Source organism: Canis aureus, chromosome 27 (assembly GCF_053574225.1).
Source record: "Canis aureus isolate CA01 chromosome 27, VMU_Caureus_v.1.0, whole genome shotgun sequence".
NCBI classification, from domain to species: Eukaryota; Metazoa; Chordata; class Mammalia; order Carnivora; family Canidae; genus Canis; species Canis aureus.
In genome coordinates this window covers 35850980-35876962 of record NC_135637.1, presented here as the reverse complement: position 1 = coordinate 35876962, position 25983 = coordinate 35850980, and the positions used below count along the sequence as shown (strand labels likewise).

The 25983-nt window shown below is 63.4% G+C and overlaps 1 protein-coding gene across 2 annotated transcripts; it reads left to right on the top strand.

Annotated features, from left to right (window-relative positions):
• Positions 1–203: 203 nt before the first annotated feature.
• On the top strand, positions 204–25425 carry RTN4R (reticulon 4 receptor). 2 transcript variants are annotated; one of them, XM_077874765.1, is made up of 2 exons: positions 204–473; positions 23821–25425. In XM_077874765.1, exons 1-2 carry the CDS (start codon positions 452–454, stop codon positions 25218–25220), a joined length of 1422 nt encoding a protein of 473 aa, XP_077730891.1. In that variant the 5' UTR covers positions 204–451; the 3' UTR covers positions 25221–25425. The 2 variants fall into 2 exon arrangements, with proteins under 2 accessions (XP_077730891.1, XP_077730890.1); XM_077874764.1 differs by lacking the exon at positions 204–473 and adding an exon at positions 2405–3043.
• Positions 25426–25983: the final 558 nt, after the last annotated feature.

Here is a 25983-nt window from a genome sequence, read left to right as displayed (position 1 = left end):
GCGGCGCCGCTGCACCCGCCGGGCCGCTCCCTCCTGCCGCCGCCCCGCGCCCCGCGCCCCGCGCCCCCCCGCCCGGCCCGCGCAGGTGAGCGCCCCGCCCGCCGCCAGGCCCCGCCCCGCCCCGCCCCCGCCCCGCCCCGGCCCGGCCGGCGGGGGGACCGGGCGGATTCCTCGCGCGGCGAACCACATGATCCCATAAAACATTCATCGGCTCCGGCCCGCGCCGCCAGCGCCCCGCCGCCCGCCGCCCGCCGCCCGCCGCCCGCGCCCCGCGCCCCGCGCCCGCGCCCCCCCGCCCGGCGCAGCGCCCCGAGCGCAACCAGCCTCGTCCCGCGGCCGGGCCGGGGCCGGGCCGGAGCGGCGGCGCCTGGATGCGGACCCGGCCGCGGGGACACGGGCGCCGGCCCCCCAGCGACTTTCGGTCCTCGTCGCGCCCCGCCCGACCCCGACGATGAAGAGGGCGTCCGCCGGAGGTGAGTGCGGGCCGGGCCGGCGGGGCGGGGGCGGGGGCGGGCGCGGGGCGCGGGGGGCGCGGGCGGGGGGCGCCGCAGTGCCGCGCCGGGAGGGGGCCCCGGGCGCCCCGGCCCCGGGAGGGCGGAGCCCGCGGCAGCAGGAAAAGTTGCGGCTTCCCGGGAAAGTTGGCGGCGGCGGCGGGGCCGGGGGCGGCGGGGCCGGGGGCGGCGGGGCCGGGGGCCGGGGTGGGGTCTGCGGGCCGGAAGGGCGCGGCCCGGCCTCGGAGCGCCCCGGCCCCGAAGGGGTTAACGAGCAGGGCTGCAGGAACGCGGGCAGCGAGCAGGCGAGCAGGGGCGAGGGGGCCGGGGCGCCGCCACCCTTGCCCCAGGACTCGGCTCAGGGCGCCCGGCGGCCCGGGGTCAGGCCGCAGCGGGACGAACGGGGGCGTTGGCGGCCGTGGAGGGCGTGGGGGGCGGGGCTGGCCCAGAGCTGCCCCCAGGAGGCTGACGAGGGGAGAAGGCGGGCTCAGACCCCCCACACCCGCAGCCTGAAGGCCCTGGGCGGGGGTGGGGGGCTGGGGGTGCTCAGCTAAGAGGCCCCAGAAGTGGTGGGGCTCACGGCATCCGAGCGGATGCTGGCAGCCCTCATGGGACCCTGGGCTACCCTGGGTGAGGTCCCGAGAGAGGGGTCTGGGGGGGTGACCTCGGGCGAGGCGAGTCGGCACGCCCTGCCTGGAGGGTGCTCCCTTGGCGCCCACCCGGGCTGCCCTGCTGATGTCCGTGGTGCCGCAGGCTGCACACACGTTTCCTTGCACGTGCACGTGTCTACAAGGGCTGCACACTTGTACACCGCGTGTGCCCGTGCATGCCAGGCTGCCCCAGTGTGCACGCACACACACGCCGTGGATGCACATCCATGTCCTCGCCCCCGCCTGCACGCCCACGGCCACACATGCATGCACATAGCATGCCTGCTGTGGTCTCCACGCTTGGCACATGCTGGGGCCCCTTAGTGGGACCTGCTGCCTTGCCTACGTGCACATGTGTTGAGGGGGAGGCTCTGGGCAGCCAGAGCTCACAGATGGAGGGGCGAGAAACGGCTGCAGGACACGGCCCCACCTCTGTCTGCCTACCCCCGGGTCCTGGGAGTCTCCCTTCCACAGCCCGCTGGGTCTTTGTGTGTGTGTGTGTGTGTGTGTGTGACTCAGTATGCTTCTGCACGTGTGTGTCTCCGCACGCGTGACCGTATGCGCCTGTGGCCACATCGGCATGTGTCTCTTTGCCTCCAGCGTGGGTGACCAGGTTTTACCTGTCTGGTGCCCAGACGGGCTGTGACCAGGCTTTACCCAGATCTTCGGCAGAGGCACTGAGGGCGTGTGCCGAGGAGCAAATTCAACACGCCCAGCCTAGGGTGTGAGGCCAAAGCCCCCCCACCCCACCCCTGCCACTATTGCCCCTCCCCCCATGCTGGAGCCACAGTGCCGGGCAGGGAAGGCCCATTTCCAACCTCGAGGTCAACACAGTGACAAACAAACTAGACCCTTCCTCTGTGCTTTCTAGTCGCTGTCCTCGAGCCCAATGGGGTGCAGGTATGTGCCCACACTGAGGCTGACCCGGGGCGACCTCAGGAAGGCCCTGCCCTCGGGCCTGAGTCCCAGCACAGTAGGAGCCTTATTGGTAAGATGTTCTTGGTGTGTCACCTGCCTCAGGTGGGGGGCGGGGACACTGAGGTAGGGGTGCCGGTGTCCCACTCTCGCTGTGGTAAGGAGGACGTCGGGCCGGGGCTTGGAGAGGCGGGGCCGTACTGCCTGGTGCCCATCCCTGTCCTTGTCTGTAGAATGGGGACAAGTGGGTCATCCTTATAGAGCGTGCGGGGGTGAAACAGGGGCGGGCCGGAGGTTGGGGCAGGCGCAAGGGCTGGCCACTTCTCTTCTCTAAGCGGGTCAAGGGAGGGAGAAGCAAGCTCCAGAGGACGAACCGAGCCGGGGGGTGGTCTGCACCCTACCACCGGGCAGAGGGCTGCTCGCAAGCCCTGGTTGCTGGGTGTAGGACGGCAGAACAGCCTGGATCTGGGTCCCCGCGCAGCCAGCCGTCGGTGGAACGACCTTGGGCGTGACAGTCCGCCTCTGTGTGCCTCAGCCTTCTCACCCGTCACTTGGGCCAGCAAGCGGGTCCGCCTTGTGGGTAGTCGGGGGCGCTTCCAGGTCAAGGTCCCCATGGGGTTCTGATGCCGGCGCTTTTGCCTTCAAAATACGCAAAACATCACCCCCCACACACCACCCCAGTCAGTGGTTCCCACAGATGACGTCCTCCCAGCACCCTCGCATTGCTGCTGGACCCCTTTTCTACCTGTTTGCAGATAAGGAAACAAAGGCACACAGAGGTCACAGGGGAGTTGGAAAGGGTGATGGGCAGCTGGGGAGCAGGAGGTGAGAGCCCCGCAGAAGGTGGAGGTGGCCAGCAACCCGCTTCCCCAGCTGTTCTGCCTCTCAGCAGCAGGGAGCCTGCCTCAGTTTCTCTATGTGGAGATTCACAGCCAGCTGGGGGTCCTGCAGTTGGGACGGGCCCTCTCCTGCGGTCACGGATGAAAGGTAGGGGAGAGGGCCAGGGCGTCTCAGGAGGCACGAGGGCTTGTGGGGTGCCTGTGGAGGACTCCCCACCGCCCGCGTGCCGGGCTCTGGGAGGTGGAAGGGGAAGTCTTGCTGTCTGGGGAACCCGAGGGCTGGCTGGAGACCTGTCCCGGGGCCAAGGACTCGTGTGCCGTTACTCATCGTCAGTGACAGACCACGCGGGGCTGGCGGTGTGTGGCCCTGGTTCCCCGTGCTCTCGGGGCCACAGCCTCCCCGCCTGCTGCCCCAGACCCGGGGACCTGTGCTCCCCCACGGCCGGTGCTGCCTCTGGGCTGCAGCCCCCCCTTGTTCCCTGCCCCAGGCCTGAATTCACGGATGCCTGTGGCAGCTGGTGCAGCACCTGGAGGGGCCCGGCTGGCGGAGGCAGAAGGAACCCCTCCCCCGGGGCTGCCTTTCCTGCCCCCCACCCCCCCCGGGCCGGAGGCCAGAGGGACTCCACAGAGCCTCAGTCTGTGTGGCCAGAAGGGGTCAGAACAGGGGCAGCAGGAAGGGGTTCCACGGTGAGCGAGTGAATCGCATCGAATGAGTGAATGGGTATGTGCAAAGGCATGTGTGAGTGTGTCAGGGGAGTGTGTGCGACTGTGACACCCTTGCCCTGGTCCCTGCTGCGGGGCTCCTGAGGGCTCCTGGCTGTGCCCCGCCCTTGGCCTGGTGGGCCCTGACCTCTGACCCCGGGCAGGGTTGCCTGTCCCTTGGTGGCCACCCTGGGCCTGGGCCTCGAGATCCATGGGAGCCAGGCTGGCTGCCCACCCCCACCCCGTCCCTCCAGCGGCGCTGCGGCACTGGCCCCCACGCCCCATTTCCCCTCTCAGGGTAACCCCTCGGCGCCCCTCCGTGTCCCCCACTCTGCGGCCCAGCTGCCCCATCCCAGACTTCGTGTTTGCTCCTGAGACACCCGTTCGTTCGCTCATTCATTTGTCCCTAGCCTGTCAGACCCTATTTGGAGGCGGGCAGGTAAAGGGATGTGGTCCTTGCCCTCCGAGTTTATAGGACTAAATGCTTTAAAGGACAGGTGGTCAAAGAGCCAAAAACAGAAGCCCAGGCAGAGGGTGGGCACGCCGTCCACACCCGCTGCATCTCCCCGAACCGTCACTGGAGCGTGTGGGCCCGGCCGGGTGTTGTGTGCTACCGTTTCTTCTTTTGTCGCTGTATTTTAAACATTTTGCACGTCGGGAACTATTCTTGTGCATCATGGGTTTACTGGTGTGTGTGGAATCCCTTCCTGAGGGTTCGCCATAATTTGTCCGAACTTGCCTCGGCCTCTCACACCAAGCAGGGTCCTGTAGCTGGCCCCCAGGGAGTGTCCCCAGGGCAGGCCCCGCAGGTCCCCAAGGGCGTGGCCACAGGCCCCCCTCCCAGCTCCTCCCAACGTTTTGTGGGTGGGCTCCCCAGGCCTCTCGCTCCCCTGGGGTCCAGTTTCTCCCTGGTAGTGGTGCAATCTGCTGCTGGGCCTTGGTCAGGACTCTGACCCTGGGGATGGCCCTTATGCAGCTGGGCTTCGGGCTGCCCCCCTCCCGCCGCTGCCCTCACCCTGCAGCGTCCTGACGGCCCTGTCTCCACGTGGGCCCTGCTGAGAGAGGATGAGGTTGGCCCACGGGGCACCATCCTACAGCCTCGACCGCCTGTACCCCCAGGACAGGGTCGCCGGGCCCAGGAGGGACAGCTGAAAGGCAGGGCCACGGGCAGGCCTCCCGGAGGGGCCTGTGTGGGCAGAGGCCGGGGACTTGGGTCGCCTGGGCTGGGCGCGGCAGGCTGTGAGCCCCGTCGGGGCCCCGGCGCGTGGGGCTGGGCCGCCCGTGATGCGGGGAGCCCAGGTGGAGGGCCCCAGGTGTCAGGGGCCGCCGGGCTTGGTAGAGGCAGCCCGCCCAGCAGCGGGGGGCGCTCCTCTGCTCCCCAGTCAGCGCCTCGGCGTCCCTGACTGGCCATCACGGTCACACTCCGCGTCATTGAAGTTCCAGAGAACGTTGGTGGGGACTGAACGAGGATTTCGCGGTCAAGCAAATTTGGGACCGGTTGGGTTAAGCGGCGCTGACGGGTCTCACACACGGCAGGGTGTCCCCGGGCCTTGGGTTTGCAAGCAGGTCGGGCAGGGCCTCCGACGGGCACCCCCGGGCTGCCCACTGCAGGGACTGGTGAGCCCAGAAACGGTTTTGGGCAACTGGCTGAGATGCCTCCGAGAGCCTGAGGGAGACCTTTGGGCCCCAGGAAGGGGGAAGGGCCCCCGGATGGGTGGGCCGTCCTACACCCAAGCCGTGCAGCCTCGGCACCTGGTGGGCGGGGGGACCACGCTCCTCCTGGCAGTGTGAGGCAATGTGCAAATTTAACCTTTGGGTTTATGACTCTATTTCTTTGCAGTAAATGTCACGGGAAATGTCAGGCTGAGGCTGAAGCTGGTGAAGGGCCCATCGAGGAAGGGGGTGGAGTGCCGAGGGGCTCAGGCCAAGGCGGGGCTCCGGGCCCCTCACCTCCTCCAGGGAGCCTTCTCGGATTGCCCTTCGCTTGCCTGGGCCCAGCGCCGTGTCCTCCATCTGTCCCAGCTATTGTGACCTTGTTGAGATGTTGCCTTTATTCACCTCCTGCCAGGGCCCAGATGGGGCGGGCTCAGAGGCCTGCCAGAAGCCTCCCCATCCCGAAGTCTGGGCAGGCGTTGGATTAGCCTGTGCAGCGCCGGCTCATGTGTGACCTTGGGCAGCACCCGCCCTTTCCTGGTCACCAGAGGCCTCTTCCGTAATCCTGTTGACCAGAGGTGCTGCTTCCGGTTCAGAGCCTTTGTGGGTGGGAAAACGCTCAAGTCTGAGGTGTGTAGGGTGCTGGGCTCTGGGGGAGAGCCATGGGGGCTGGGGGGCTGGACCCAGCATCGTGTGGCAGCTCCAGGCACACAGTAGGCGCTCCATCAGGGGCAAGGGACAATGAGTACACGTGGAAGGTGGGGAGGCGGGGGCCGCAAGTCCAGCTGGGGACCCAGAGCCCCAGACTCACCTGCCGGCCCACCCACCGCAGCAGGGCCAGCCCTGAGGCCCAGCTTGGCTGTCACTGGGTTCTGCTGTGGCCCTCAGGTCCCGGCCATCACTTAGCAGCCATTTATTACCCCCCTGCTGTACGCCAGGCCTGTGCAGTTGAGCAGGGGTCTCAGGCCCTAGCTGCCCCCACCCAGCAGCTCTGAATCTTTCCCCTGCACGTGCAGCTCTGCTCTCTGGTGTCACAGGTCCCCTGGCTCCAGCCTGTCCGGTGCTGGTTACCCCGGAACCACCTGCCCCTCTGCCCCCAACATCTCCACCCAAGGGCCACAGTCCTGGCTGCCTCCCATCCTCGAAGGCGAGTCCAGTGACAAGTTGGGCTCCGGGGAAGTCTGTCCCCTTTTACCCCTCAGCGAGGGCCGGCCCCCTTCCAAGTCCACGGCCACAGATGCCCTCAGCTGCCTGCCTGCCATCTCGTCCTCCGTTCAGGCTCTGAGATGCTTTCCTAAAACATGTCACCCCAGCCAGGCCTCTCTGCCTAAACTCTCTCAAGTCTACCCCTGGGTGACCCCCATTGTTTTCAGGGCCTGGGCACTTCCTCTTCCACCCTCACTGGAAGGAAGCCTCCAGCTCCCTGGTCTCAGCACCTGACATGCACACCTGTGCCTGTGCCCCCTCTCCATGTCCCCAAGCCTGGCACTGGGGCTCCCTGAACAGTGGGGCGGTCCCCTGCTTAGCTCCCAGGAGACACTGGGGCTGACAGCTTTGGCCCTTGGGGACGGCTGCTGGCTGTCCGGTGCAGGCCAGTTGCCCGAGGTAGCTGCGAGAGGGCAGACCCCTCGGACCCTGAGGAGCAAAGGCACAGGTCTAGAGAGAGCCAGATGCCATCCTATGGTGGATGCCCAAGGCTGGGCAGTTAATGTCTGCATCGGGACCCTCCTGGCTTTAGCCCAGAGCCAGCTGAGCACCTGGGCATGTCACTCACTTTCTGAGTCTTCCTGTCACATGGGACACTCCGAAGGGGAGTCAGTGTTAAATGTCACCCACAGAGCCCAGCCTGTGAGATCCCCTGCCCTAGGCTGGAGCTTCCTGTGGAGATAGAGGCTGGTGATGGGGCTTCCAAGGGCCCTCAGTGGGTCATGGGGCCCCCACCTTCCAGGGACCCCTTGGGTTCCTTCACAGCTGCCCTGTCCTGAGGGGTCTTCGGTGCAACCCAAGCAGCAGGGTAGAGAAGGGCGTGTGGGCGCCCGTGCCCCCCGGAGCGGGAGCCTCTGTTGAGCCACGGGAGCACGGAGGAGGAGCCCCTGTGCGCACCTGCCCCTGCCCACGGATCCTCCTGCCATGAGGGTCCTTGCTACCTGCCCCACGGGGAGTCTTGACTTACCAGTTCCTGCCAAGGGGAGCCAAGTGAGGAGTGGGGCTGGGAGGCCAGGGGGACTGGAGGTGGGACGTGCCGAGCGCAGGCAGGGCCAGCAGCAGGGGGGTCTGGAGGGGCCTCTGGGACCCCCATACGGCAAGGAATCCCCGAATCCCAGCAGGAGTCTGGGCCAGGCAGACACTGGGCCTGGTCACCCCCTGCTGCCTCAGAAGGGGAATTCAAGGCCCCCCTGCCTTCACCATGTGGAGACTTCTGCCCCACAATTCACTTTGCAGCAGCTTTGTGGGGCGGTGGAAGGGGTGCCGCGTGGTCTTCGGCAGGGTGCGGGCGTGCATTCGGAGGGTGGGCCGTCTGCCCCCCGCCCCCCCCGCCCCGAGGCTTCCAGCCCAGCACCACCCACCCCCAGAGACGGGGCTGGAAGCGGGATTACAGGGAAGGGCCAGCCACCGCCATAGCAGTGTTCGGAGGGCTGGGGGGCCCAAGGTCCCCCGGGATGCTCGCACCCAGCTCTCCCACCTCCTTCCACAGGCCTGTACCTGCCTCCGCAGCACACCCCAGCCAGGAACTGAGGGTGGGCCCTGGAGCTCTCCCTGCCCGCACCCTTCCCAGAGCCCCACCACCTTCCTCCCACGGCCCTCCACTGTCCACGGCCCTCAGCCACCCTGCCTGAGGCTCCTGCTCTCCCAGGACACATTTGGCCGGATGACGCTGTGTGAGCCAGTGGCCTAGGAGCCTGGTGGGAACTGGGCTCCCAGGTTTTCTTGCGGGCTGAGCCCCAAGACCGCCCCCTGGGGGGGCCATCTGAGGAAGATGCAGGACCGTCACTGTCTCCCTGCAGTGAGCACTCCTCACCCCAGGGCATGGGGGCCCCCATATGACAGGGGCTGATGGGGGAGCTGAGGGGGGCCCTGGGGTGTGGTTCCAGAGTATGGCCTGGCAGGCAGCCCCCCAGCATCCCCTGGGCAGGACCATTAGCCAGGCACCGAGATGCACACTGGGGGTGGGGTCTGGGAGGGGGGCCCGGGCAGGTCCCTGAGGCTCACTTGTGTCTCCCTCCATTCTCTTGGTTAAGTGTTTTCCAGGCTTTAGTGTCAGGCCACCTGTGTTAGGCAGCAGGGACCCCTGGGTTCTTTGACACGTGCTGCCCCCAAGGCCCCCCAGGTCCCAGGGACATGCCCCAAAGCCCATGAGAGCCCCAGGAGAAAGAAGTGCTAGTAGGGGTGTGGTGAGGCCCCTGAGGCCCGGGCCCCCACCCTGAGGTCACAGTAGCCCCTGGGTCTTAAAGAGGCACTGGAGCTCTTGGCCTGGTGGGGGCTCCCGGGGTGGGGGGGCAGCAGAAGCCAGGAGACGCTGGGGCTGCCGCTGGGGAGGTGGGGGAGATGAGAGTTGGGTGAGGAGCTTGTGAGGGCCAGGAGGGGACCCAGGGGGGCCGGGGGATCTCGGGCAGGGAGGACAGGGTGGAGTGGACGGTGGCATGCCCCACCCCCCCGGCCAGCCCCAGCGCGAGGCCAGCCCGCTGCCCTGTGTGCTCCCGGCCGTGGGACACGTGGCCCCGCACACCGGCCGTGTCCAAGCTGTCTTTCATCTCCCGGCCTCACAGCCCAATTTATGTCAGGCAGAGGCTGACACAGGGACAGGTGTGACAAGTGTCTGGCTTCCTGTTCGAAAATTGGCAAAAGAAAAACTCTCCCCATAAAGATATTCCATCTACATACCTCCTGGATGTCACGGAGAGGACCCGTCACGGCCGAGACAGATGGTGGCCCTAATGGACTCCATTCTTTACCTGCTGCTGGAGCCACGGCCCAGTCCCCAGGGTGGCCCGAGGCGAGTGGTGGCAGTGTGTGTGTGTGAGTGCGTGCATGTGTCTGTGTGCGTGCATGTGTGGGTGTGTGTGCGTGTGTAGTATGTGCACGCACGTACGTCAGTGCCCCTACGGAGCCCTCCCAAGGCCACGGCTGGCTGTCTCCCCACTCCCGATCACGGGGAGCCTGACATAGGCATGACCCTCCTCATCAGTGACAAAGGGACCTGGGGGGGGTGCGGTGTGTTCCTAGAATTAGACAGACCCTCACCTGCAGGCCCTGCCAGGTGGCCAGCACCAGCACCGGTAAGTTCCCTAGACCCCCCACCCCGAGGCCCGGGGGGTCAAGACCTGCTTGGCATGTCACTCCCTCCGGCTGATGCTTTCTTGCTGCCCAGGGCCCCTGAGAGGGAGTCCCCGGGCTGTGACCCTGGCCAGGCTCCAGGGCTCTGCTTGTTCACCTGCTCCCTTCAGTGGCCCCGTGGGAGTCCGGCGCTGGGGGCAGGAGTGAGGATGGACACCGCAGGCGAGGTGTGGGGTGGGGTGGGGGGGACGGGTCGGGAAGGGCCTGGCCTCCAGAGGCTGGCCCAGTGGGGCTCTGAGGAGAAGAGCCCTTCCAAGGAGATGTGTTGGGAATCGGGTAGGCATTCTGGAAAGGGGAACTGGCCAAGCAAAGGCTCATGGGAGCCAGCCACAGGGTCGGGGGCACGTGCCTGGGTGGAGGTGGAGTGAGACTGGGTCAGGCACCAGGATGCCCCTTCTATCTGTGACCGGACCTCCCTTCCGTCAGGTGGGGGTGGTGGGTCCCTGCTGGGGTGACGGGAGGCACTCCTGAGACAATCCCACAGGTGAGCCAGGCATGTCCTGTGTGCTCACGGCGGACCTGCCCTGTGCGGGCCGCATGGTCTCTCCCTGCCCTGCGAGGTCGTTGTCATTATCCTCATCCTCCAGGTGATGGAACAGGGCCCACGAGGTTGGGAGGCCTGTGTGAGGCCCCAGAGAGGCAGATGCAGCGCCAAGGCCGGGCCTTCTCCTGCCCTCCTGCAGGCCCGGCTGTGGTGGGCAGGGACCCCACGGCCTGGGGGTCTTGGAGGAGGTCTCCCTGCCAGAGGACTGCCTCAGTCCACCCTTCTCGGGGCAGGACCCCCCCCCCCCATCCAGTGTTGGCACATGAGACCAAACAAACCAAACTGAAAACGTTTCCGATTTACCAGTTCGTACGTGTTGTAAAAAAAAAAATCTGGGCAAATGTATTCGGAGACGTAAGAGAGAAGTTGTATTAGTCAGCTCAGGCTGTCATAACAAATACCACAGACTGAGTGGCTTAAACAACAGAAATTTATTTTTTCACAGTTCTGGAGGCTGGAAGTCTGGGATCAGGGTGCCAGCAGGGTCCGGTTCTGGTGAGAGCTTTCTTCCTGGCTTGCAGATGGCCACCTTCTCGCCGTGTCCCCACGTGGAGACCATGAAAACAAGCCCTCCAGGACCTCTTCCTAGAAGGGCCCTAATTCCGTCATGGGGGCCCCACCCATGTGACCTCCTCTAGGTCCCCATCTCCCAAGGCTCCTCTTCCAAATTCCATCACACTGGGGCTTAGGGCTTCAACATAGGAATCTGGGGGAGACACAGACGTTTCTGTAATGGGAGTGACGTTGCCTTTGGCCTCGGGGTGCTGTTGTCACGCCCTCATGGGGATGTGAGTACCCCGTGGACTCCTGGGCCTGCACGTCCTCAGGGAGCGCAGAGTCTGCAAGCTGCCTGTAGTGGTGGGCGTTTCTCGCATTCGTGCGTGACAGACATTTATGGTGTGTGCTGGTCACCAGTGTCCTGTCCCTGTGGAGCCCACAGCCCAGGGGGCAACCGACAGAAGCAAGTGACGCGGAGACCGGCTAAGTTGACCAGCGAGGTGTGTGGTGACGTGGGCACCCTGGACGGAGGAGGGGGGTGTCAGGGACCCTGGGTCCCCCGAACTGCCCCTGGCCCTAGGATTTGTCAGGTTCTCAGACCCAATCTGTCCCTTCCACAGACGACCAACCCAGACCTGAGCGGTGAAGTCACCAGTGGAGCCTGAGCCGAGCTGGTGCCCCAGCCTCTCAGGCCTATGACAGCCGTGATGGGAGGCAGGGAGGCAGCTGGGGGGGGCGGGCAGGAGTGGGGCGAGGTGGGCACAGCCTGGTGTCCTGCAGCCCGGTCTGAGGGGAGGCTGTGACTACCTGCCCAGGGGATTGCAGGGTTTTAAGTGTCCACTTCCTGCAAGAGGTGCTGCTCGGGTGCACGGGCCAAAGGCACCCCATTCCCTGATCATCTGCTCCTTTCTCTTCACGGGGCTCCCCCGGCCCTGGGGGGCCCCCAAGGCTGCAGGGCCAATGGGAGGGGGGCCTCTGGGAGTGCAGGCTTCCTCACCTTTGCTGAGCAGTTACTGAGTGCCTGCTGTGTGCTGCCCCTCACACGGACCAACGGGGAAGCAGGCTGAGCCCCTGGGAGTTGGGGGCCACCTGGGGGCACCGCGGGGGGGACCAAGTCTGTCTGAGCTGGGCCTGGGCGTATGCTGGGGGAGGAGGGAATGAGGATGGGGGCGGGGTGTGTGTGAAATCACTAGGAAAACGTTTAGGAAAAAGAAAAATGCCTTTCTAGGCTTAATAAAGTTGAGCCATCCTTGGCCTGGGTAGGGAGGTGGGGGGAGTCCAGCCGGGCACCCGGCACGTCCTCTGCGGGGCGACAGGTCAGGCTGCCCCCAGCCTGAGGGTTACGTGGGGTGGGGGAGAAGGGTGGAACGTGGCCTGCAGATGGCCCCCTGACCCTGATGGTCCAGCCACGTGCCTGCGGTGATCCCCAGCAAGGGCTTCGGCTTTCAGGGGCTCCTCCCCGGGCCCCACCCTTCCTTGGCCCAGGGTGCGTGTGGGTCTTGGGTCTAGTGGGGCAGGCTGGGTCTCTTGGGAGCTTCCAGCAGCTGTTGGAGGTGGGGAGAGGCCATGCTGGAGCACCCGCACTGGCCCGTCTGGGGACCCAGGAGCAAGTGCTGAAGAATAAGGCGGCCCTGCCTAGCCCCTGCCCCCAAGGCAGCCAACCCCCTCCCACATGCCAGCTCCTGGCACAGCAGCCTCAGGAAGTAGCCGAAATACACTGACCTGCTTTTCCAAGAGGCAGCGGCGCCTGGTCCTCCCACCCTCACTGGTGAGAAGCCGCCAACAATTTCCATCCCAAATTGATTTCAAATAAGGAAGAGTTATCACACACAATCATATAGGAATAATTTATCACTCGTTAATAAAAGAGCAATTACTTATTCACGTCGCCCCTGCCTGAGTGCCGCAAGTTCAGTGGCAGAAACGCATTTGGGGCTCTCACTGAAGCCAAGCCTGTTTGTGTTCCGCCAAGGTCAAGGCAAACCCTCCCCAGGGGCCACAGACCCCCCCACTCTGGAGGCCTCATGTGCACCCAACCCCCTGCCAGGTTTACCTGCTGGGCCCCCTGCTCTTGGGGATCGTCAGTCTGGCCTGGAATCTCAGGTCTGTGAACTGGGCAGAGGAGGAGGAGCTGGGATGGGACTTTGTCCAGCTGTGGAAGGTCTGAGCACACAGCTGAATTTTCAGGCCAGAAGCTGTCCCGTCAAGGGTCTGAACTGTAGAGGCCTCTGGAGCCAAGAGCCCGGAGTGTCCCTAGAGATGGGGAACAACCTCGGTGACCCTTGGCTGAGCATGATGCCAAAGAGCTTTGTTCAGGGCCATGGAAATGCTGCTCCAGCAATCACAGGCCCACTTTCTCCTCCTGCACCCTGGAGATGCCTGCTTCGAAACCACATTCATCTCCACCTTCTAGCAGATACACTTTATTTTCTTTTTTATTTATCTCTATTTCTATTTCTGAGGTTTCAGTGCCAAATATACAGTCATTTGGAAAGATAAAATAGTCAGCCATATCTTGCTCAAAGTTAAAACCTGCACCCAGTCCTTTAGAGCTAGTCTGGAGAATTGGCTTGCCCTGCCCCAGCCCCCATTCCTCCTTGAAGGCCACCGCTGTTGCCTTGGTCCCTGTTTTTCCAAGTGGTTGCCTTCACATTTCCATGGCTCCTACCCCAGCCCCCTCTTCCCCAGCATTCTTCCCAGTGTGGTTGTCTCACTACCATCCCTTAAATTCATAACCAGTGTTTCCCAACCCGGGTCACATGAATGCCCTCCCCAGGTTGGAAGAATGTGTGTGGAGGGAGGGTACTTTGGTGACCTTTCTGCTCTTGTGTGGCCTTTGGTTTTCCTGGAGTTTACAGTTGATTTTGTCTTTTCTCTTTCGTCCCATCTACTATCTTCCTATGCTTTCTCTTCTCCACCTCAGATGTTCTACTGGGTGTCTCATTTGACCCCAGGGAGGTCTGGCTCAGGTATGCTCTGGCCCCCTCATAACTGCCCAGGACTTCTGTCATCACCCAATATTTCCTGGGCCCCACTTCTTCCTCTTTCTGGGTTTATATCCTAGCTCTAGCTGAAGCACATCCTTAACTAACTCTCTAAAGAATGCACACTAAAGAATCCTTCATATGTTAGCAAACCTATTCAGGCTGGATTGGCCTGATCTGGAATTCCACGTTGAACATAATGTCCCTCAGAGTTTTGAAGCCATTGCGATTTTGTTATCTTCTTGACATCCAGTGTGCTGTAGAGAGGCCTGATGCCACATTGCTTTTCCCTTGGGAGCTTCAGGCCTCTTTTGAGCCCCAGGGGCCTGAAGTCACATCGTGAATATCATCTCTTATGCTAGGCACTTGCCCAGTGGAGGTCCGGGTCTTCAGCTCTGGGAGATTTTCTGGTATTATTTCTTTAATAACTTTTTTCTCCTCTATTTTCTTCATTTGCTCAGATATTTGACCTATATTTGTCTTCTGAATCTCATCAATTTTTTTTCTTTCTTTCTCTTTTTGTTTTTCTCTCTGGAAGACTTCCTTGACCTTGTTTTCCAACACTCCTATCGATTCTTTTTGGTAATTTTAGTAATTCTATTTTTAACTGCCAGGTACTCTTTTTGTTTTCTGATGGCTCCTTGTTCATAGTACCCTGTTCTTGTTTTAAATCTTCTTCTATCCCTGAGAGGACACTGATTAGATTTTTTCCTAATTTTTATTGATTCCCTGCACTGTCTCTGTTTCCTCTAGAGTTGTTCTCCCTCTTGTCTGCATTAGAGTCTTTTCTAGATGCCTAGTTTTCTGGTCACGTGGTCCTAGGGAAGCACTGTTGAGAGTGGGGCTTATCAACTGGCAGGTTTGGGGTGATCAGGAAGGAGCTACCCTGAGCACCCCCAGAAGCCTATGGTGAAGACCCTTTCCCCGGGTGCTTCTCCAGGGGAGCAGGTCCATCTCCCTGGTCCTTGCCTTTCTTAACACATACTCCATCATCATCACGTTGACTCTCAGGGAGGAGGGATGACCACGAGTCTCTAACACAGGGGGGGTAGGTGGTCAGGGAGGAGAACTACCAAGTGTGCCAGTGTTCTGTGAGAAGCAGCAACAGCTTGAGGCCATGCTGTAGCACAGGCAAGGATCTCTCATGACTCAAGCTGGGCTGCACTGGGCTCCAGGCCTGTCTGTGCACCTCCTCGCTCCACTGAGGCTGAGCCTGACGGCGGGAGTGGGGGAAGTGGCTCTAGGCATGCTTATGGTGCAGCCTGGCTGCTAGGCCCTCCTCCCATACCCTCCTCCTGCCTGAACACAACCTCTCTGGACAAAGCAGGGCCATCAGGCCAGGCAGGAATGGGGCTCATGACTGCTGGAAGCAGAGCAATCGGTATGGCTCCAGGATGCCACCTCTGAGTTGTGGGCCTCACCTCCCTGGGTTCATCAGCTGAGATGGGGCTGACCTAAGGTCTTCTGGGGAGGCAGGACACCAACCCCAGAGCCGGAGGCATCTCAGGGTCCCAGGGAGGCTGGTGCTAGCCTGTGGTCATCCTTACGTCGTGGATGTGGAGACAGACCCAGAGCTGGCCAGCAGCTTCCCCAGCCACTCCACAAAGTGGTATTGGGCCCACATCTGATCCTGGGACTACCAGACCCCAGGGCCTACTAGCCCAGGGAACAATAGGCTTGGGCCAAGGGCGAGGTGCAGGGGGTTCAGGGAGCCCAGGGCATGGGGGTGTGTGCTCAATAGCTGGCCAGCTGTGGGGAGAACAGCTGCCCCTCAGCTGTATCTGTCTCAGGCTTGGGGCCTGCTCTGGTCACCTGGGGCAGTAGCAGGGGTTCTTAGGCCCTGTCCTCTGGCCTCAGCTGGCGGTCATGCTCACCTCCCCTCACTAGGCCCACCCAATGCCCTTGTCTGAGGAGTGAGGCTGATGGTCATCCCCTTGCTGTGCTATTGGATGTCATGTGATCTCAGGAAGTCTTGTGCCTAGAGAAGTCCCGGGAGGCCAAGGGCCCTGTCTCTCCCCTCTCCCTCCCTGTTCTCCCTGGTACAGGCCCAACATGGACTGACAGGGCCTTGATGGGAGACATGCTTGGCCAAGAAGCCCCGCACAGCCTCAAGACACCAGTGCTGAAATGGGCATCCTTGGGCCACGACCCTGCTCAGGGATGTCTGGTGTCCACCTTGCCCTGGCCCTCTGCTCACCCACTTCTGGGGCACCCCACCCTTGTGTGAGGCTGGCTGCGCTTCAGATTGGCCTTAGGTTGGTCCCAGGCTGGTTCTCAGCTGCCTGTGATCTGAGAGCCTCACACATGGCCTATGTGATGATGAGGATGATGATGGTGTTGGTGACAACAATCTGGGCTTCCACAACTCACTTTCCATTCAAGATCCTGGCCAGAGGTCCACAGGGTGGTCTGGGGGGCAGCCTACTCAGTGTTTGACCACCGGCCCCCCAACAGCCTCTTTAGCAAAATCATCGTTTTTCTTTTGACCTACACACCATTTGGGGGTCACCTTCCCTCCAGCCCTCCAAGGGACAGCCACTCTCTGTCCATTCTGGCAGTGTGCTTTCAGCAGGACAGTGGCCTTCTCTGACCCTTGGTTTCCTTTTCGTTAAGTGGGGGTTCAGGTGACCTCTGCAGGGCCACTGTGAGGATGAGGATGGCAATAGTCACACGCAGCAGGTGGCCTGTGTGCTCTGATCACAAGCCGAGCTTGTATTTCTTTAAAGGGCCACATCCTGAATAGTTTCAGCTCTGTGGGCCACACCGTGTGTGGGAACTCCTCTACTCAGCCATTGGAGTGCTAAGCAGCACCATAGACACCCAGGTGTGGCCATATGCTGATAACCCGTTATTTACAAAGACAGGTGGTGGCTGGTGGGCTGGTTTGTCGGATGCCAATGGAACAGGAGCCGTGAGGACCCATTGGTTCAGACGAGGGTTTCACTCTGGTCACCTGGACATGGTGCCCTGGCCGGTGGTGGCCGAAATGGGAGCATCTCATCACTGCCTCTGGAAACCCTCATCCCCTGGAAAGGGCCAGATCTCGTGGCCCTGCCCACTTGTCTCTGTCCAGGGACACTCACCAGCCCTCACTGGGCTTCTCCATGGTCTGAGCACGTGCTGCCCCTCCCTCCCCACCCCAGCTGAGTTACAAAGCCCCTGAGCACCCTTCATTCTTTACACCCTTCCCGAGGCCTGACTGCCCTGGTCAGGAGTGTTCGCGAGAGCTCAGCTGCCCTAGGACAGATGAGGTAGGCTGCAATCCAGCTGCTCCCGCAGGACTAGGGCTGATCTGAGTCAGACCGCCGAGAGGCAGGACTGGCTGAGCCCAGAGGGCAAGGGGACGGGGGCCTCCCGAGACCTGCACTTGTCTTTTCATAGTAGAATAAATCCTACTCCTACAGAAGCCACCTGCCTGCCTTGTCGGTGATGTTTGACAAGTGCCCAGGTCTCCAGAGCACGTGGGGACACGCCCTCCTGTCTTCTCCCATTGCAGTGCAGCCCTGCTTCCTGGCAAGAGCTCTCCATGTCTGTCCAGCCGCATCACAGCAGCCCTCTGCTGTGTGGCCGGCTCACCCACTGTGCCCTGACCCACCCAGGCTCTGGCAGCCGAAGGCCCAACAGTGTACCCCTAGAGTGCGCACCGTGTGTTCCTGTAACACGCACCTGTGTGCTACTATAGCATGCACCCTGAGTGTGCGTTCCCATAGCATGCACCCCAAGGGGTGCATGTTTCCTACAGTGTGTACCCCAAGTGGGTGTTCCTATAACACGCACCCTCAGCGGGTGTTACTATAGCGTGCACCCCAGGTGTGCGCGGAGGAGTGCACTTCTGCACTGTGTCTGCCCTGTTGGAGGCTGATGCTCTGGCCTCGCAGGGATGGTCAGCTTCTGGCAGGTATCAGGTGTAGGGTCCTGGGAGGAGGTGGGATGTGTTGGGGTGGGCAGGACCCAATACTGTTGGTCCTGCCAGCTAGGCGCCCAGTCCTGGATAGGAGCTGGCAATGGGAAAGGGTCAGGGAGGCCAGATGGGCATGGTGGTGGGTGTGTGGCAGTGCAGGCCCCAGGCCCCAGCGCTGGGAGGGCCCCACTTCTGAGCTGTCCCCTTGGGGCAGGGCAGGCCATTTGGCCACCAGCTGATTCCTCCTTAACATCCTCTGGGGACTTGAGCCCGTGCTGGCCGCCAGATTGAATTAGTTGAGGGACCAACTGATGAGCAGTTGTGGAGACAGATTCTCCAGGTAATTAGGCAGTGGATGTTTGTTAGGGGTCTGGTGGAGGGGGGTGGGGGATGCTAGCTGAATCCCTGGAGTCAGGGGGGTGTCCTGCACCCTGGGCAGGTTTTCAGCCGAACAGAGCTTCCAGATGCTGGCATCATCAGCCCTCCGTGTGGGACTCCTTGGGGCGGGGGGGTGGCAGCAAGGGATATGAGCGTCAGGCAGAAACATGGGCTGGGCAGGGTGAGGTTTCAGAGCCCTGTGGTCCAGCCGCTCAGCCTTGACCAAGGATGGATTCCCAAGGCGTGGTCACAGGGCTGAGGATCCCCCCCATCAGGAGGTCTGCTGGGACACTCACCCTGGCAGTGGGCTCTGGTGCTCCTCCCCTGGCAGCTCCTGATGTCTGGGGCCAGGTGGGGATTCCATGGCCCCCTAAATCTCCGCCCCGACATATGGCACATGCCATGCAGCAGGGTGACCACCTAGCCAGCCTGCTCCTTGACCATAAGTGTTAGACGCCGGGGACCGGTCTGCTCACAGTGCTCACAGTGTCCAGCGCTGCCCCTGTTGTGGGGTATCCCCTCAGGAGCACACCCTTAGTGTGAGCTGTGCATCCAGGGCCTCTGGCCCTCAGGTGGGCCAGCCCCTCCTCCAGCAGCCTTGGTTTCTTTGATTTGAAAGGGACCCAGCGCCCTCCCAGGTGCTGTGTTAGCTGAGAAATTCAAGGGGGGACCATAGCTTAGGTTAGGGGGTGGGGGGAATGGTAAAGTGGAGATGGGGGAGCTTTAACTCCACTGCCAAGCAAAGCCTTTTAGCAATTGCTCGCCGTGGGGTTTGGAATCCTACGAGTCCCGGGACTGTGAGCAAATGGCCTCCCTCCTAAACATCATTTCCTCCCTGTAAAATAGGAAAATAAAATAGGCCTCTAGCAGGATTCAGCGTCTACTCTTGGCACTGAGTCCGCTGCGCACTGAGTGCATTCAGGAGGCTGCTGCTGCTCGCTCCGCCTGCGCTGGGCCTCAGTTTCCCCCGCAGCAGGCAGCTTGGCCTGCTGGAAGTGCTCGGCCCCGGGTCCAGTGCTCTCCCTCCCCGGCAGGTGACCTTGCCTGCTATCGACCTGGCCTGCCCCTGCAGCTGCCGCCCCAGAAGATCAATGAGGAGTGGGGCCTCGAGGGCATGGCTGGCAGCAGGAGGTGCAGGCCGTCTTGGGGTGGGCTGCCCCCCGGAGCTGCTGCCGCCCTCCCCCACTGCTGCCCCCACCCCCGGGCGCCAAGGAAGGGGCTGGGAAACTCCAAGGGCGGGCACGCTGCTCCTGCGCATGCCTGTGGGGTGGAGGACAGACGGAAGGGGGTGTGGGAGGGCGGTGGCAGGTGGAGGGGGCGGGCTGGCAGGGGACAGGAAAGGGTGAGTGCGGTGCTGCCGGGGTGCCTGACCCTGTGCGGTGTGTGGACGCCACCAGCCCCCTACCCCCGCCCAAGGCTATTTCTGGCCTTGGTGTGCTGAGCTGTGGCCTCTTGTTCTGCTGTTTAACTGTGGTCTGTGACGTGACCTTTCTGGGGACGTTCTAGGTGATCGAGAGGGTCCTGAGCTAACCAATGTCCTGGCTGTACTACAGCTGCCCAGCCCCTGCCCCCAGCCTACTCACCCCAGTCTCCTGGGGGCGAGGGGGGCAGACAGCCACTCAGAGCCTCCCTGGAGATGCCCCCCCCAACCACAGATGGCACAGGAGGGAGCCAGGTGCCCCTGGTGCCGCCTGCACGCTCGCACCCAGTGGCTGCCCTTCAGGCTTGGGCTTGACATGCCCCCTGGACCATTTCGGATGGGAGCAGGCCAGGGATTAACTGCTCTCTATCTCAGTTTCCTTTTTTTTTTTTTTAAAGATTTTATTTATTTATTCAAGAGAGGAGACACACGGAGAGAGGCAGAGACCCAGGCAGAGGGAGAAGCAGGCTCCACGCAGGGAGCCCGATGCGGGACTCGATCCCAGGACCCCGGGATCACGACCTGAGCCGAAGGCAGATCCTCAACCACTGAGCCACCCAGGCTCCCCTCTACCTCAGTTTCCTAATCTGTAAAATGGGTTTGTGATATTGTAAAGAAAATTGATTCTTAGGCTGCTCCGACTCACGCCTTCTATGCCAACGAGTAGACCCTCGTACCGCCCCATGGCAGCGGGGAGGCCCAAGGGCACTGACCAGGGCTCTGGGCAAGCAAGATGCCAGCCCTGCGCTGTACCTGTGGCCTCACAGCAGTGGGAGAGGGCGGCGGAAGTGCCCCGTAGGACTCGGGGGCTGCACACCTACATCCCTCAGCCCAGGCTAGGGGACCCCGAGAGAAGTAGAGGCCAGGGAGCACACCAAAGGCCCCCTGGGTGCCTACAGCCTCTGGCAATCCCTGCTCCCGAGCTGCTGACCTCAGCAGCTGCCTGCCCGCCCACTGGCTCCTGCGGCTGCTCGTGAGTCCCCAGAAGCCTCCCTCCCTTCTCCTCCCTGTTCCTCCTGCCTCCCCTTCCTCCCCCACACCCTGCAGTGACCATGAAGGAGAACCCGGGCCCTTTGCTGCCCAGAGGGTGGGGCAGGGCAAGCAGTACAGGTGCTGTTTGGGGCCACTCCCAGGCCCATTGGGATTTGGGCTCCAAGGCCTCATCAGCTGTCATTCCTGCCCCATCTGGCTGCCTTAGTGGGAGAGGCCCTGAGCGGAATCCAGTCACTGCTCCCTCCACAGCCTCCCAGGCAGGAGTGGCCTGTCCTCCCCCAACGGTGGCCCTTGGGCCATCTCCACTGCTCCTGAGGCCGACCTGAGCTGAGGAGGGCGCTCCTCCCGTGACCCCATGGACCTCTCCATGGGCGGGGCGCTGGAGAAGACCCCTGCCAGGGCCATTCTGTGCTGAGGCCTAAGGAAAGAAGGGGCAAGAATCTGCCCCAGGGATGGCAGGAGAGGGACTGGTTTGGGTTTGTGGAAGTTCAGGAGGCCAGGCGGCCTGGTGGGGGGGCATGCCTTGCTGTGTGAGCCAGGGCTGCGGCGGGGCTCGCCGCCTCGCCTCGTGTTTGGAGTGGAGTGCTCGCTGAGAGCAGGAACCACTGAGGCTGGGCACGAGTGGGAGGTGGGGCTGAGGGGAGGGGCTAGGAGGACAGATTGGGGGATGGGCCAGGTGGGGACCAGGTGGGGAAGGGTGCTCTTTAGGGTTCAGAGGGGTCAGATGAGTGACTGGGTCCAGCCCCAGGGTGGGGTCAGGGATGGCCATCCTGCAACCTGGCAGGGCCTCCTGTGTCCCTAGGGCCCCTGCTGTGAATATGAACACAGGCTGCAAAGTTGGGTTTGATTATCTCATAAAAAAGATGCCCCCTCTGCTTGCTCAGCGGAGGGGTTGCCATGGAGACCAGCAGGCAGGCCCCAAGGGGGGCCAGGCTGGAGCCAATTACCGTGGCTGCAGCGAGGAGAGAGCCCACCGCTGGCCGCCGCTCTGGCAGCAGGCCTGTGCAGAGGGACCGACCCTCACAAGTTGGTTTCTGAAAAGCAGCTGGCTCAGCGGGAACGGAGCTATGTCTGTGCCTGACGCCCCATTCCCGGCAGGGCCGAGCCACACGGCTGCTCCGCCACTCAGCCCCCTGGCGTGGCTCAGCCCGAGCCCGGCTTGGGCCATCCTTGCAGTGGGTGTAGCCCCAAGCACGTGGCTTACGGCCTCCTGGGGGCTCCGGCTGGGGAGGGCTGGAGGCCGGAGGAGCCGCTGGTTCTGGTGAAGTCGGCTGAACCTGACACCAGCCCAGCTCACGGACCACGGCGGCAGGCCTGGCCGCCACCGGACCACTTGGCCGGTGACCTGGCAGGCGTGGTCACGGTGGGTGGCTGCTGGCATCGCCTGGCTGGCGGGGTGGCCCGGTTTGATGACTTTGGCACGGTTGTGACGCAGCATGATTGGTGACGTGGCCCATCCGTGGTGGTGAGGTCCAGAGCCCGGCCCGGTGAGTACCCGGGGCCCCCATCCCACCCTGCCCCACGTCTTCCTCTCCCGTGAGTCCTCAGGGACAGGAAGTGCTGTGTTCATAGCATAGTTACATCCCATGACAGGTGAGCGCTGGTGACAGCTGGCATAATCAGGCCCGACTTTCCTAAGAAGCCCCATAAGGAGAGAGCCTGGAGAGGATGTCAGCAGTTTAAATGGAACAGCAGGCTGAGGGGGCCCCCTCACAGCCTCCTGTGCGTGGCCACCGGGGAAGGGCGCCCTGGGCTCCCGGAGTTCTGGGCCAGGCCGGCCTCTCTGGACTCCCATCCATGGCCCAGCCTTGGAGGTTGACAGAACAAAAGGGCCACATGAGCCCCCAGGGTACGGGTGCCCATCCTGGGGACCAGAGTCCAGGAGGGCACACTCCTTACAACCATTGCACATGCTGGCCTCACTAGGACTCTGGACTTGGGGTGTGCATCCGCACCGGCCCAGACAGAGGATCCAGTGGGGCGAGGACCCCAGCGTGAGTCGGGGGCGGTGGGGCGGGGGAGGCCAAGGTCACAGCTCTGGGTAGGGGACGCTGCCCATGGTCCTCTCCTTCCTCCCACCTGGCTCCAGCCCCAGCACTCAGCCGGCCTCATGTCTGCAGAATCCTGCTCTTAGCTAACTGCCAAGAAAGGTGTTAGCTGTCAATGCAGGTGTTAGCTGTCAACGAAGGTGTTAGCTGATAACTCCAGTGTTAGCTGATAAGCCATAACCCTCCCAGGGGGATTCACATTTTAATAGACTCACTCCTGAAGGAGGAAAGAACCTTTGGCATTCAAAGAAGGGGCTCGAATGGTGGGATGATAGGCGGTGAGCTTCATATTGGGGTGTGTGGCTCTGCTGGTGAGACCAGGGTGGGTGCAGCACCCCAGAAGTGTAGGTCTTTGGTGAGGGAGGCCCTGTGCGTGTCTGGCCCGGAGACGGTGGGGGCTGGGGATGGAGTATGAGTATGAGGAATTGCGCAGGCATCGATTGCCTGCAAAGGAGTAAGCTCCTCACCCGGGGAGGAGATCAAGCAGAGAATGAGGCCGAGGGGAGGAGGCTGCAGGAGGAGTTCCATGCCAAGTCAGGATGTGTGGAGGAGGGAGCAGCCTGTCTGGAGGGGGCTCGCAGGGCTCACCTGCCTGCCCTGCTGCCCCTGCCCTCAGGCATCCGGCTCCTGATCCCGTGAGAGCAGAGTTACTCGGGAGCCTGCGGTGCCGGTAGTAGTTGCGTGTGCCCTGTTGGTAGGACGCAGGCCCCCCACTACGGGAGGGCTGCGGGGCTTGTGGCTCCCCACTCTAAGGCCCTGTGGTTTCCCCATTAAAGCACAGCTTTCTGCAGTGGTGAGGCCTCCTCAGACTCTGGGCAGGCCTGGGGCCTCAGGGGCTCTGGGAGCCTGGGCAGGGGGGCCTGTGCAGGGCACGGGGTCTGAGCCATAGTGCCTCCCTTCCCGCAGCCTGGGAGGGCCCTCGGAAGAGCCGCTGCAGAAACTGCTGGAGCCCAGCATCTGTGTGAGCTCAGCCGGCCTCTCTCCCAGCCTGGCCTGTGGGCTGGTGAGGCAGGGGACAGGCCAGGGACAGTGCTGGGACTGACAGGGATGGTGGGCAGGCCTGGGGTGGGGGCGAGGGGCTCGCTAGAGTACTGAGAAGGTATCTGCAGGCATGAGTGTCCATCTCGGGAGGGCTTCAGGTGGGCCTTGGTCGTGACCCAGCTAACCTCGAGCGGCTGGTGTGGGCATGTCAGCTTGGACGTCTGAGCGCTGGGCAGGGTGGCCTGGGCATCTGCAGGGGAGCTTTCTCAGTGTGGAGCACGTAACTCCCCCGGCAGGTTTTACTGCAGTCGTCTCCATGTGGCAGATGCAGCAGGGATCACAGCACCTGAGTTTTCAGGAATGACAACGTGTCCTAGGCCCGGCGCAGGCCCTCCCGGGGACTAATCGCAGGGGCCAGCCTGGCTCCAGCCCGAGCCGCAGCCTCGCAGGGCCCTCTGCCTGTTAACCACCTTCTCCTCTGCCCACAGGGAGCCAGCTGCTGGCCTGGGTGCTGTGGCTGCAGGCGTGGCGGGTGGCAGCACCATGCCCAGGCGCCTGCGTCTGCTACAATGAGCCCAAGGTGACGACGAGCTGTCCGCAGCAGGGCCTCCAGGCCGTGCCCACTGACATCCCGGCCTCCAGCCAGCGCGTCTTCCTGCACGGCAACCGCATCGTGCACGTGCCGGCCGCCGGCTTCCGGGCCTGCCGCAACCTCACCATCCTGTGGCTGCATTCGAACGCGCTGGCCCGCATCGACGCTGCTGCCTTCACCGGCCTGGCCCTCCTCGAGCAGCTGGACCTCAGCGACAATGCGCAGCTGCGTGCCGTGGACCCCGCCACGTTCCGGGGTCTGAGCCGCCTGCACACGCTGCACCTGGACCGCTGCGGCCTGCGGGAGCTGGGCCCGGGCCTGTTCCGAGGCCTGGCCGCCCTGCAGTACCTCTACCTACAGGACAACGGGCTGCAGGCGCTGCCCGACGATGCCTTCCGCGACCTGGGCAACCTCACGCACCTCTTCCTGCACGGCAACCGCATCCCCAGCGTGCCCGAGCGCGCCTTCCGCGGCCTGCACAGCCTCGACCGCCTCCTTCTGCACCAGAACCGCGTGGCCCGTGTGCACCCGCATGCCTTCCGTGACCTCGGCCGCCTCATGACGCTCTACCTGTTCGCCAACAACCTGTCGGCGCTGCCTGCGGAGGTGCTGGCGCCCCTGCGTGCCCTGCAGTACCTGCGGCTCAACGACAACCCCTGGGTGTGCGACTGCCGGGCTCGGCCGCTCTGGGCCTGGCTGCGGCAGTTCCGCGGCTCCTCCTCCGAGCTGCCCTGCAGCCTGCCCCCGCGCCTGGCCGGCCGCGACCTCAAGCGCCTGGCGGCCACCGACCTGGAGGGCTGCGCCGCGGCCGCCGGGCCCTCGCGTCCCATCCGGACGGGCGGGCCGGCCGACGACGAGAGCCCGGGCCTCCCCAAGTGCTGCCAGCCGGACGCCGCAGACAAGGCCTCGGTGCTGGAGGCCGGGAGGCCGGCCTCGGCCGGAAATGCGCTCAAGGGACGCGCGCCGCCCGGCGACAGCCCCCCGGGCAACGGCTCTGGCCCCCGGCACATCAACGACTCCCCCTTCGGGACCCTGCCGGGCTCGGCGGAGCCCCCGCTGACCGGGCTGCGGCCCGAGGGCTCCGAGCCCCCGGGGCCACCCCCCACCGGCCCCCGCCGGAAGCCCGGCTGCTCCCGCAAGAACCGCACCCGCAGCCACTGCCGCCTGGGCCAGGCGAGCGGGGCGGGCGGCGGGGCGGGCGACGCCGAGGGCTCGGGCACCCTGCCCCGCCTGGCCCGCGGCCTGGCCCCGCTGGGCCTGGCGCTGCTGCTCTGGACGGTGCTCGGGCCCTGCTGACCCCGCCGCGGCCACGCGTGTACATAGGGGCCCCCCGACGGGCGCCGCCCGCCCGCCCCGTCTCCACCCCGTCATGTTTACAGGGTGCGGCGGCGTTTGTTCCAGAACGCCGCCTCCCACCCGGATCGCGGTATATAGAGATATGCATTTTATTTTACTTGTGTAAAAATATCGGACGACGTGGAATAAAGAGATCTTTTCGTAAGCTGTGGCCTCTCGGGCTGGGTGCTGTGGGCAGCGAGAGGCCCGCGGGCCCCGGGAAGCCCCGCGAGGGGAGGGAGCTGCCTGCCGCTGGGCCCCGTGGCACCCCCGGTGGTTACCGGGGCTGTGTCCTGCCCCTGCCCCCCTCGCCGGCCACGGAGACCCGTGTCATTCGGCAGGGCGCCTTGGCCACCTGTCCTTCCCGCTGGGCTGGTAGCGGCACCTGTCCGGGGAGGGCTGTGTGTCCGGCACAGACACACCGGGCTCACGGGAGCGGGTGGGGGCTGCCTTTGTGGGATGACTGCTCTGCAGTCCCCCGAGCTCCCAGCCTTCCTCTGGAGCCAGCCCACCCCCCAGCTGCTCTCCAGCTCCATGTGGGTTGGGGTGGTCCCAGGAGGACCATGTGTGGGTCGAAGGGTGGCCCTAAAGGAGAGCTGAGTGGGTGAGGCCAGGCTCCTCCCATCCGAGATCTGGAGGGGGTGGTGTGTACCCTCACACTGCGCGAGGTCTCATGCCTGACCTGCAGCCCTGCCTGCGTAGGTGTGTGCCCAGGCATGTGTGT

What these genes read in the sequence shown, in the direction of transcription:
- RTN4R (XM_077874764.1), top strand. Translation starts at nt 2,860, where the DNA reads ATGGGCAGCTGGGGAGCAGGAGGTGAGAGCCCCGCAGAAGGTGGAGGT. An exon ending in CCTGCGGTCACGGATGAAAG is followed by an intron (nt 3,044 to 23,820) that starts GTAGGGGAGAGG and finishes CTCTGCCCACAG; the next exon opens with GGAGCCAGCTGCTGGCCTGG.